At 51.0% G+C, this 12,286-nt stretch overlaps 1 protein-coding gene across 1 annotated transcript; it reads right to left on the reverse strand.

Moving 5' to 3' along the window:
* Nucleotides 1–1,220: 1,220 nt before the first annotated feature.
* On the reverse strand, nt 1,221–4,332 carry LOC122391120. Its single transcript, XM_043384784.1, has 3 exons — nt 3,568–4,332; nt 1,644–3,308; nt 1,221–1,412 (listed from the first exon to the last, which is right to left on the reverse strand). Exons 1-3 carry the CDS (start codon nt 4,330–4,332, stop codon nt 1,221–1,223), a joined length of 2,622 nt encoding a protein of 873 aa, XP_043240719.1.
* Between the last annotated feature and the right edge of the window lie 7,954 nt (nt 4,333–12,286).

Below are 12,286 nucleotides of genomic sequence, written 5' to 3' on the forward strand. Positions count from 1 at the left end.
ATCTACGCAAAACAAATACCAGTACTTCGAAACATGAACAAAGCTTGACGAATCACGCGCTATTGGTATTACAAATAAGGCTCAAAAGGCCCAAAGTTCGCAAAATCATAGGCATAGAGTATCAGATACCCACAAAAGAAAAGAAACAAACATTGCAGCCTCACAGTACTTAGCTCATCCCCGGCACAAGCCCCCCGCCCACCTCTAGGGCGCGGCCGGCGATCAGCTGATCGGCAAGGTCAGCCACCGGCCCAAGGGGGGAGGAGGGATGCGCCGGGGAGGGGAGGGCCGGCCGCCCGCAGGAACAGGCTACTAAACCGCATGGCGCCTACACCGCCCCCTTTGAAGGCACGCGCATTCAACCCTGGTCTTAGCCTACTTCAACAACCCTAAACTAACACATGAGACGAGACACGCGCAGTCAAACACAGTCCTAGCGTTCACAATACTCGTTTTCGCACATGAGGACCAGTTTGTTGACAGGGCGGAGTATCTCTGCGCCCTTTGCTCTCAACTTAACACTACGAACCAGGCCATCCTTGCCCGGAAAAGTTTCAATGACGCGGCCCAGGGGCCAGCGAGACCTGGGGAGCTCCCTATCGGCTACCAGGACGACGTCGTTCACCATGAGTGATCTCGTAACACGGAAGGCCTTCTGCCTCTGCTGCAAGAGTGGAATGTATTCTTTGATCCACCTGGACCAAAAAATGCCGGCCAGGTATTGCGCTTGGCGCCACCGTCTCCTCAAGTACAGGTCACCCGCTCCGAATACTCCCACCGGGACGGATAGCGCGCCTCCCGCCAGCAAGAGATGGTTGGGAGTCAGTGGCTGTGGGTCACCGCTATCGCTGGACACGTACGTCAGTGGGCGACTATTTATAATCGACTCGACTTCGCAGAGGAGAGTTGTCAGGGTCTCTTCGGTGAGTACTTGTTCTGTCATCAGTGCATCTAGAACCTTCCGTATGGTACGAATGACTCTCTCCCAGACACCCCCATGTGACGAAGCTTCTATGACGTTGAAGTTCCACTGAATCTTCCGCTGCAGCAGGTTCTCATGTATGACGTCCTCACTCCTCGAGAGGTGTTCCCATTCTGCTTCCAGTTCATTGTTTGCTCCCACAAAGTTCGTGCCACGATCTGATCGGATGGTCTTAACTTGCCCGCGTCTAGCAAGGAATCGTCTCAGAGCGCAGAGGAACGAATCGGTAGACATCGACTCAACTACTTCTATGTGTACTGCCCTCGAGACGAGGCACGAAAAAAACGATTCCGTATCTTTTCTGCTGTCTTCGTCCCTTCTTGACGTAGAAGACGCCGAACATATCCAGCCCGGTGTTTGTGAATGGTGGCTCATCTGGGGTCACCCTGTCCTCAGGCAGGTTCGCCATCTTCTGGTTCAGGAACGGGCCCTGACGACGACGACAGCTGACACAGCGACTGAGGACGCGTCGGACAGCCGAGTTTCCGCGCAGGATCCAGAATCTTGAGCGCAGCAGCGACAAAGTGTGCTCTCTTCCAGAGTGACCTGCTTCTTCATGGATGCTCTGAATAATCAGATCGACAACATGATGACGTCTGGGGAGGACAGGAGGGTGCACCTGATCTTCCCGGATTGGTGCGTGGCGTAGACGTCCGCCTACCATGATCATCCCGTCGTGCAGATACGGGTCCAGCCGTGCGAGAGGACTGGTGATTCCGACCGCGCCCCTCCCTTCCAGCGAGGCCAAATCAGCGGCAAACTCACTTCTTTGAATCCTTGTGACTATTGCCCTCTCAGCTGCTTCAAGTTCTGGTACAGTAAGCCGCTGTCTCTCCTGAGCCTTCGGCTCGGATCCGAGTACAGACACCTTACGGCATCGTTCTACCAAGTAGCGCTTCAGGCGAAGGATCCATGCTACAGCGCGCACGAGTCTGTACCAGACAGAGTAGTGAGAGAACAGCTCCTCCAACGGGTCGCAGCCAGCGTGCGCGACTGCAACGCTGGTGATCTTCATCTCTGGGTCGTTTTCTACCCGACGATCGAGTCCAGCCGGGGGCTCAGGCCACTCATCCCGTCCCTTCCACAAAAAGGCCGGAGCATCGAACCACCGCGGGTTCGCGATGAAGTTGTCCGCTAATTGTCCCCTCGATGCATCGTCTGCCGGGTTGTTCGCTGAGTCAACGTACCTCCATTGTGCCGGAGAAGATACGTCCCTTATCACGGCCAGACGGTTGGTGACGAACGTGTGAAAACGTGTCGTTTCGTTCTGGAGGTAGCGAAGCACTGTTGTGCTGTCCGTCCAGAACACACTTTCATCAATCTTGACTTGCAGAGCGCGTCGCAGTGTGGCTTCAATGCGAGCAGCCAGAGTGGCTGCTGTCAGCTCCGCTCGTGGGACGGTGAGCTTTCCATTCAGGGGCAGAACCCTCGCCTTGCCGAAGACGAACGCACAGTGAACTCGTCCGTCACAACAGGCGATTCGAAGGTAGGAGACTGTGCCGTACGCGACAGAGCTTGCATCTGCGAAGTGATGGAGCTCTCGGGTCTGAATAGGTCCAAGGCCAGCTGGCTGCACACATCTAGGGACGCTGATGGTCGAAAGTAGCGCTCTGCCGCGGATCCATTGCTCCCACTGAGCTTGAATGTCCTCCGGTGCCGGGTCGTCCCAATCGTAGCGTCGTCGTGTTAGTTCCTGTAGAATGATACGACCGCACACGACGAATGGTGCAGCCATCCCCATCGGATCGTACAATGATCCGATGACCGACAACATTCCCCTCCTCGAGCATGGCATACTCCGATCTTCCGTGGTTGAGAAGCCGATGACGTCCGGGTTGACTCGCCACTCAACCCCCAGCGTCTTCTCCAACGGAAGTTCTTTCTCGAGGTTCAGTTGCTTCACGTTCTTCCCTCTGTCTTCTGGTGGGATCGATTGTAGGACTTTCCTCTGGTTACTGACAAATTTGGCTAGGTGGAATCCACCCCGGCTGCACAGCTCTCGTACCTCCCTGACCAGGTCGATGGCTTCATCGATCTTCGTCACCGACTTCACCAGGTCATCAACGTAGATGTTGCTTGAGATCGTCTCACAGGCTGCAGTGGAGTGTAGGTCGCCAAAGTCGACGGCTGTCCGTAGAAGGGCGTAGCTCGCACAGCTAGGGCTGGATCTCAACCCGAACGGATGCACCGTCATGCGCCAGACTTCCACGTCTTCTGCAGGGTCACCGTTTCGCCACCACAGGAAGCGGAGCAGGTCGCGCTGGTCGGCTGGTACAGACACCTGATGGAACATTGAGTTGACATCGCCCATGAAAGCTACTTCTTCCTGGCGGAACCGCAGTAGAACGTCAATCAGGGGAGTGCAGAGAGACGGGCCCTGCAGGACTGCGTCATTCAAGGAGACGCCCTTGAAGGTGCTCGAACAATCAAAAACAACTCGGAGTTTGTCTTTCTTCCCGAAGACACCGTGGTGGGGAATGTAGTTGACAAGTCCATCGTCTCTTGTCAGGTCTTCTGCCCTCACTCTCTCCACGAATCCGTTCTTCGACATGTCCTTCATCACCTCGCTGTATCGGTCGGCAAACCTCTGGTCTCGGAACTTCCTTTTCAGTCCTTGTAGCCGTCTCGTGCAGATCTCTCGGTTGTCTGGTAGCATGGTTCCCTCCTTCTTCAGTGGGATGGATGGGAACCTCGTAGTGTCCGTCCTTCATGATGCAACCAGCTTCCACTTTTTCCATCCACATATGGTCTTCGATCGACCATCCACGTTCGTCAGCTGCTAGACCCTCGTCCTGGTAGAGTTGCCTCTCCAGCAGCCTGATCCTGTTTGACGTTGCCCTTACTTCAGTCAGTTTTCTGGACCGGACGGGGCCGTTCACGACCCAGCCGAGGCGAGTTTTGACAGCGAAGGGCCCACCGTCACAGCTGGGAACGAAGTCGAGGGGTTCAAAGGCCTCTGGTACGTTCACGCCGATCAGAAGGCCTACTTCTGCTTCGATTTCCTCTGGAAGCACGTCCCTTACGTGAGGCCAGGGTTCCACGTCCTCGGCCTTACAAAGCTCCGTCCTACTGACTGGGATCTTGTCGATGACGAACACTTCCGGAAGCTGCATTTGCTCGTTTTCGTCCATGTCACACATTTGGAGGTTGTCGACGGCTGAAGTATGAAGCTCGACTGGTTGTTGTGCCATCGTGGTTAGAGTAAGCTGATACTTCTTTGCTGTTGTGATGCCCAGCTGGCTCAAAAGCTCCTTGCTCAGGAACGTCAGGCTACTTCCACTGTCGATAAAAGCGTACGTCTCCACGATAGGACCATCTCCATACCGCACCTTCACTGGTACCGCTGGCATCCTCGTTGACGTCCCGCTGTTGGACATGACGCTCACAACGGCTGGAGCAGGTGGCGCTTCCCCTGCCGTTGGTACTCCCATTGACGCCACCTGGAAGACATGAAGTACAGACGGGTGCTTCCTTTCACAGACGCCACAGGTGAGTCTCATTCGACATTCCCTCGAACGGTGCCCAGGTTTCAGACACCCAAAGCAGAGGCGTTTATCTCTGATGAGCTGGCGTCTGGCATCGAGAGGGCGCTTCGCATACGCAGAGCAGTTCTCCAACGTATGAGCTTCATCGCAGCAGGGACAGACTGGCTTCTTCACAAGCTCTCTTCTCTCGCTCTCTTCTTGGCGAACAAAATTCACTTTGGCTTCTTTCTCTCTTTGCTTGGTGTTTCCTGTTTTCTGGAACATGTGTCTCCCAAACGCGGAATTTGATGCCACTCTCGCTTCGATTTCGACGAAGCGCACCAGGTCAGAGAAGCGCACGGCACGACCCTTCCGAACTGTAAGATCATCGACCTCCCTTCTCCACCTCTCCTGTAACGCGTAGGGCAACTTTTCCAGCAATTTTCTCAACGTCTTTGGATGGTCCAACTCGTTCAGGCCTTGCTGGAGACTTCCGACTGCGTTTTCACACGTCCGGAGCTCCAGTGCGAAGTTGTCGAGTGTCGTGACGTCATCAGCCCTCACAGTGGGCCGGTTCAGCAGCTTGTTCACGAATGAATCAGCTATCTTGTCTCGCTCTCCATATCTCTTCTCGAGCAGAGACCTCGCTGTTTGGTAGCCTCCAGTGGCCATGTTCATGCAACTTCGGACGATGTCGCGTGGCACTCCGCTCGTAAACTGCTCCAGATAGAACAATTTACTGTCGTCTTCCTGGACAATGTGTGCGACTCTGTTGTCAAAGGCTCGGAGGAACTGGGTGAATCTAGTCACATCTCCAGAGAATACTGGGATATCAGGTCTTGGGAGCAGGCTGGCGGTCAGAAGCTTCTTGATTACCTCCTGCTCTCCATCAAGCTGAGGTTGAGGGGGCTGAGCTCTGGTTAGGACGGGTTGAGGGTTTGGCTCAGCAGCGCCATTCGATCGAGGCTGCTGTTTCTTCAACTTGTGTGCCACACCAGAATGGGAGCTCGCTTGGCTTGCCATCGCAAATGCCTCCTCCTTGGCCTCTGCTTCTGCAATCTCCTCTTGAAGTTTGAGTTCTTCTCGTTTCATCTCCAGCTCTCTCTCTCTTGGGCTTCCAGACGATGCTTTTCTTTCAGGAATCGAAGCCTCACTTCTGCAGCAGCACGTTTGGCAGACTCTTGTGCACGTAGGGATCGCATAGAGCCCCCTGAGCACCTCGATCCACATGCAACTGAATGTTCTACTTGGGGTCCAGCTGCCAGCTGTGAGGCACTATCACCAACCTCTGATACACCTTGAACGTCTCCATCTGAGGCCTGTTTCACTAACAAATAAAGTGTGTAATTACAAAGAAAAAACTTGAGTTTAAAAGAAATATTTACCAACATTTGAAATTTGGATTTCACGAAACCTCCGAGCATGAATTTTGAGTTTAAAATTTACCAACTTTTTTACAAGAAAAAAGTTTGTAAGAAACATCGAAATCGCAAACTTTCTGTTTCTTCAACGCAAACGAAGACCAAAAACTTGAAAGAAAACGTTGTACTTACAAACCCGAAATTCCAGTGGCTCTTACGTTCGGAATTTTATTACTTTTTGTGCAATGATGCAAAGCAATCAATTATTTAAAACAAATATGATATGCTGAGTCATTATATGCTCTTTTTTACTTAGCACAATCCCTACGAACCAGCTACGAGCAATAAATAAATATCGTCATGTTTTGTCATTCGCGCGCCATAATTGCATTCAACAGTCTTCTGCTGTCAACTGTTTTGCGTGTTATTTTCTTTCAATAATAAGATATTGTGAACTATCATTTATACCATTTAGAAACAGCATCATTATTTATAATTTATTCATGCATTTTTTGACATGAATACTATACATAATTTGATAAAAAGAAGCAATATCTGTAACATGTTGTAGTTCTTGATTAAAAACATTTTTACTGTTTACAAGTTTTTTTGCAAACTCTTTTTATCGGAGGTGCCGCTGGTGATGAAGTTTAGTGAAATCCGATTTTACATAGTTTGCAAAAATACTTATGAATTGTAAAGTTCAAACACTTGTAATCGCAAGTTTTTAGTGAAACAGGCCTCTGGTGGCTTGGTTCTCACGTGTGAGGCACCATCTTCAGCCCCATCCACAGTAACCGCCCGCAGCTCACCAGCAGTTTTTGGGTCAGTTGTCATTTCAAAGGCTTCTTCCTTGAGGACCAGGTTCAACCTTTCTTTCAGAACTTCCTTTGATCCTCTTGTATCTTGTCCTCTCTTTTCAAGCTCATCCCTGAGCTCTTGCACTTTGAGCCGCTCAACATTCAGGTCCATGTTCAATGAGATTAAGGAGACAAGTTGAAGACCAAGCAAAATGAAGATCAATGGGTGACACGCCTTCAATCTCTGAGAGCTCATGGATTATCAATGTGCAAGTTAAACAACCATGGAAGTAGACTAAACAGGTTCAGCGTGGCCAGCTTCAGGAAAGTGTCAAGAATCCGAAAGCTATCAGTGAGTGCCCTTAATCAATCAGTTCTGTTCTTGCTGAGCAACCTATGGCAAATGTATCCAGACTTTAACTATCAAATTCAAAGCAATCTTCTGAAGTCTGGTGGTGTGAGGTCCAACTTCAATACGAGGTCGAGGTAGCAAGATAATAGTAACAAATGGATGATCAAGATATTTGTCCTGGACAGGAATGATGTCACTCGCCCAATGGCCAATGTGATAACAGTCAAGGGTTCCCCAAAGTTGGAAACTGCGTTCAATGCTATCACACCAGTCCCCAATAGCAAGTTCAAGGTACGAATCCTGCCCAACAATCAACGGCAACAGGCATAAACAGCAACACAAGTCAACGTCAATACATTTACAGATGCACTTCTCGTGTCGCTGATTTACTCAATCATGTGCGTAGTAATAGCACACCCCCTAGCACAGTTCAGTTGCAAAAGCTCTAGAGTTCAGCGTTCAACCTTAGCACCATACCCACTGCTCACTGTTCTCCGAGCGGGTGCAGTGCCAGCCGCCAGGATGCAGATCTGATCGTCCACGATGTGCAGCAGCGGCGGTAAGTTGTGTGGCAGCTGTAGCTGTAGTTGCTCGTGTGCAGAAGAACTCTCCAGAAGCTAGGAGGGAGCAGAGGTGCAGCCGACTCAGAGGTCGAGTCGAAACTGTAGCCGCCTGAACACCCAGACGATGGTTGTCGGAACTGGTTCTTGTATTGTACCGTTTCTGCAAGCGAAAATATGGCTCACAATCAACACACAGGCCACATACACAGAAGTTCTTGCGGCCACCATCACCTATTATCGTGTACACCAGCGTCACTATCGTACATCTATCAAATAGACGCTGAATTTACCAACACGAGCATTTATCTACGAATATCTTACCGACTGTCGCGTTTCGTCGGGCCTGCTCGCCTCCCACTACTCCGACAAGGGCAACCGCCTATATTAAGGCGAATCAAAAGACAAACAAGTTCTTCATCACGGCCCGTGACCGATCTTGGACCAAAATGCCTGCACTCGCCCCGCTCGCCAACATGGCAGCCAATAGAGCGCGGCGGCGCCGCTGGATCTACGCAAAACAAATACCAGTACTTCGAAACATGAACAAAGCTTGACGAATCACGCGCTATTGGTATTACAAATAAGGCTCAAAAGGCCCAAAGTTCGCAAAATCATAGGCATAGAGTATCAGATACCCACAAAAGAAAAGAAACAAACATTGCAGCCTCACAGTACTTAGCTCATCCCCGGCACAAGCCCCCCGCCCACCTCTAGGGCGCGGCCGGCGATCAGCTGATCGGCAAGGTCAGCCACCGGCCCAAGGGGGGAGGAGGGATGCGCCGGGGAGGGGAGGGCCGGCCGCCCGCAGGAACAGGCTACTAAACCGCATGGCGCCTACACTTTGTTTTCAATTTTTGATTTCATGTTTACTTTTAATGTTTTTGAGCATATCAAATGATGTTATATCGTTCAATAATTAAAATTTAGTTCGGTCGTCCCGGTAAATGCCGCAACTGCGCCATGACTGTACGCTAATCCTATTCCGTTTGTGATGCGAATTACCGGCCGTCGAGGAGTCAGCCAGGGTGAGCCAAACAAGATCCGTTTGACGTAGATAAAACGAATTAGTCTCATGTAACCGGTGCCGTAGATACGTTTGTGGGGAGCTGATGCGCATTAGCGTAGTGCGTATTTGGAACGGATCGCTCATGTAACCCCGGTAAATGTTACCGAATGTGAACCCGCCGCCAGTTTGACAGTCATGAGCGGCGATTGTGGCACCCCTGGCGGTGCGCTTTGGAAGTTGTAGTTGAGGGTCGCAACAGCTGTGGGTAGCGCCGGGAGGGCGGCCATAAGCGTGTGCGACGTGCCATGTGTCGGGCTGATGCCGATTTTGATTTTCGTATCGTTATCGTATCGACCATATCGTATCGAGTGTATCGTTCGGGTTGAAGATCAATACGACCTGAAGCTATCGTTACTCGTTTCGTAACATATGGTGCCGAAACTACCCGGGATCGGTTGGAATCGCTCGTGAAATCGAAATGGCCGATCTTGAGAAACTGAAGCGGCGCAAGATAAGCGCTCAAGGGTGGCTCACTCGAACAGTTCTGAAACTCGAGCAAAGCCTGTCTTTGAAGGAGGTTAAAGTGATTGACCTCGAAAGTTTGCTCTGTGACTTTGATAAGCGGCTGAGTGATTTTGATGTTGCTGAGGAGCTACTCGAGCAAGAGCTTCCAGAAGATGGCATCATGGAAGCCATCGAAGCCGCTGTGGCTGAGTGAGGTCAGAGACCGTGCTGTGGATGTGCGAAACAAAGCCCAGCAAACTCTTGGTGTTCTTAAGGTGAAGGATGGGGCGGATGACTCGGCTTCTTGTGCCAGTGCGTCTCAGCTGGGATCAGCTGATCCTGCCGTCAAGCTCCCGAAGCTCCAGTTGCCTAAGTTTTCTGGCAACGTGCTGGAGTGGCCCCAGTTTTGGGATGCTTTTTCTGTGACTGTGGATGTTAGTGACTTACCCGAGGTGACTAAACTGACATATCTCAGATCCTTGCTGACTGGAGAAGCAGCAAAGAGTGTCGAGGGTCTTGCATTGTCAGAGGTGAACTACAAGACAACCTGTGAGATTCTCAAGGACAGGTTTGGCAGAAAGGAGCAGATTATATACAACCATATTCAGGCGCTCCTGCAGTCGAGTTGTGATAAGAAGTCTGAAGGCCTTAAGTCTTTCCAGGATGAACTCTTGGTTCATGTCAGGAGTCTGGAGAACTTGGACATTACTGGTGAGAGGTATGGCGTCGTGCTGACACCTATCATTGTGTCACGCCTGCCTGAAGTGATACGGATGGAATGGGCCAGGAAGAGTGCTGGTAAGGAAGCTGACTTGGAGTTTCTGTTAGAGTTCTTGAAGGAGGAGATTCAGTGCCGTGAACGCTCACAGACATTCAAGTGTGGTGCAATGGCCAGTGATTCTGGAAGAGAGACGGAGAAGAAGAGAGATCATCAGGCAGGCCGATTTGCTGGTCAGAGACAGAGAGTGGCTGCAGCGTCAGTGCTTCACACTGCTGCTGCCAGGTCTGACTGTGGGATTTGCCATGATTCCCACCCGCCGGCCAAGTGTCCAGAATTGCTGAAGCTGGCTGTAAGGGACAGGCCAGGAAAGATAAGAGACTCAGGTTTGTGTTTTCGATGCCTCAAGGAGGGCCACAGAGGTAACTCGTGCGGTGCGAGGTGTGATAACTGTCGAGGTAAGCACCACGCTGTGTCATGTTTCAGGATGGCTGCCCCAGCTGCAGCCCCAGTGAGTTCTCATGTGATGTCTCAGTCAGCTGATGATGTTAGAGGTCAAAGTGTGCCCAAATCACCCAATGTGAACCTGTCATGCTCAGAACCAGCTGGCAGTCAGAGTGTTGTGCTTCCTACTGCTGCTGTGTTAGTGCAGGGTCGTGATGGTAGGACTGTCCGAGCTACTGTCCTCTTTGATACTGGATCGAACACATCGTATGTGTCATCTAGTCTTGTGCGCAGTTGTGCTCCTGAGTGGGTTGAGAGCAGGGAGATATCTTACACTGCATTCGGTGGCAGTGAAAGTGGCTCTAAGTCCAGGAACATCTATTGTGTTCAAATGTCTGGTGCACATGTTTCAGACCCGGCAGTGGTCCGGGTGGAGGCTGCTGAGGTTCCAGTGATTTGCTCCCCTCTGGCCCGGCCGACGGTTCCCTCCAGCCTGCTGACCTTGTTCGGCAACCTGGAGCTGGCTGACCCTCCGGGTGATGGTGGTGAGCTCACTGTTGACATCCTCATTGGCCTCGATTACTACTGGCAGCTCATGGGCACTGGGTGTCTGAGATCTGATCTGGGTCCTGTAGCGCAGCAGACCGTGTTTGGGTGGATCATATCTGGGCAGTACGAGTGTGCTAACAGCCAGAACTCGAGTGGTGCCCAGTTGCTGGTGATGTCTGATGTCTCTGAGGAGATTGATTGATTGATTGATTGATTGATTCATATTTTATTTATAAAAACATTTTTACAGTCGTACATTCACACGGATTGGTGCAGAAGCGACAAGCGCTTATCTCTTGGCACCTCTCCCAGTTTCCTACAAGGTAGGGGGCACGACCACCGCCCCCGACCGCCCAGCCAGCAGACCAGAAGCAGAGCCGCCCGTCGCCAGTCCGCCTATTTTATACTTAGAGAAATTACTTCCTAAAGCGTGCCTTTTATATGAACCTACCAGTGCCAATGATATAATTTTGAATGGCCCTGACCAGTCCCCCACCGTCGCCGCCGCCAATACCTTGACCCTCTAGGAGAATTTCGAGTTGTCTTCTAAAAGAAAAAGCGTCAAAGTCGTGGAATACAGTGGAGACAGAGTTAAAAAGAAGCGTCCGTTCGTCAGCGTAAAGAGGGCAGTGCAGCATAAAGTGACGCGAGTCCTCCCAAGGATGACCGCACTGACAGGCAGCATCTTGGGTGTCCTTAGATAAAACTGTGAAGAGGTGTGCTTTTAGGGTGGACATGTGCAAACGAAGTCTAGTGTGGAGAGTGTTGCCTAGCTTGGATCCTGAGGAGAAGAAAGGGTTGGGCTGGGGACAGAAATGCTGTCTTACTTCAGTGGAAAACTTAGAGTGTGATCGGATCTGACGGATATGTTCGGGGAGGGAATTCCAGGATCTGGTAGTTTCAGGGATGAAGGATCGCTGGAAACAGGATAGGCGGTTTTTCGGGAGCGTGAGCAGTGATGAGGTGCGGAGGTTGCGTTGAGTCGAGTCCTGGCGCGTCGGCGTGATTAGGTCTGTTACATAGGCAGGAGTTGATGGCGGTGGATGGCGGAGTTGATGGAAAAATGTCAGTCTGTGAGTCAGTCGTCTTGTCGTCAGTGTTTCCCACCCCAGGTCCTTATGCAACTTGTCAGTTGGAGATCTGTAAAGGGCACCAGTCACTAGTCTCGCCGCTCTGTTCTGTAGTTTTTGGAGTCTGAAAATGTCTGACGTCGTCAGGTGTCCGTCGTACACTATGTCGCAGTAGTCGAAAAGTGGTCGAATGTAAGTAAAATAAATGTCGTTCAATACTTGTCTTGGCAAGTATTTAGCGACAGGATAGATAGGGCTAAGTGCTCTATTTACTTTAGTTACAACTTTGTTCACATGTTCGTGGAAGCGTAAGTCAGTCGAGAACGTCAGTCCTAGATGTGTGTGGCTGGATGAAGTTGGGATCCGTTCACCTCCAAAAGTCAGCTGTAGTGTCTGTGTGTCCTGTCTTGTGGTGAATGTCTGCTGCTGTGTCTTCTGTGGGCTAAAATGAATTCCCCATTTATCGCCGAACT

The sequence above is a fragment of the Amphibalanus amphitrite genome, unplaced genomic scaffold (assembly GCF_019059575.1).
Source record: "Amphibalanus amphitrite isolate SeventyFive unplaced genomic scaffold, NRLGWU_Aamphi_draft 000422F_arrow, whole genome shotgun sequence".
Lineage (NCBI taxonomy): Eukaryota > Metazoa > Arthropoda > Thecostraca > Balanomorpha > Balanidae > Amphibalanus > Amphibalanus amphitrite.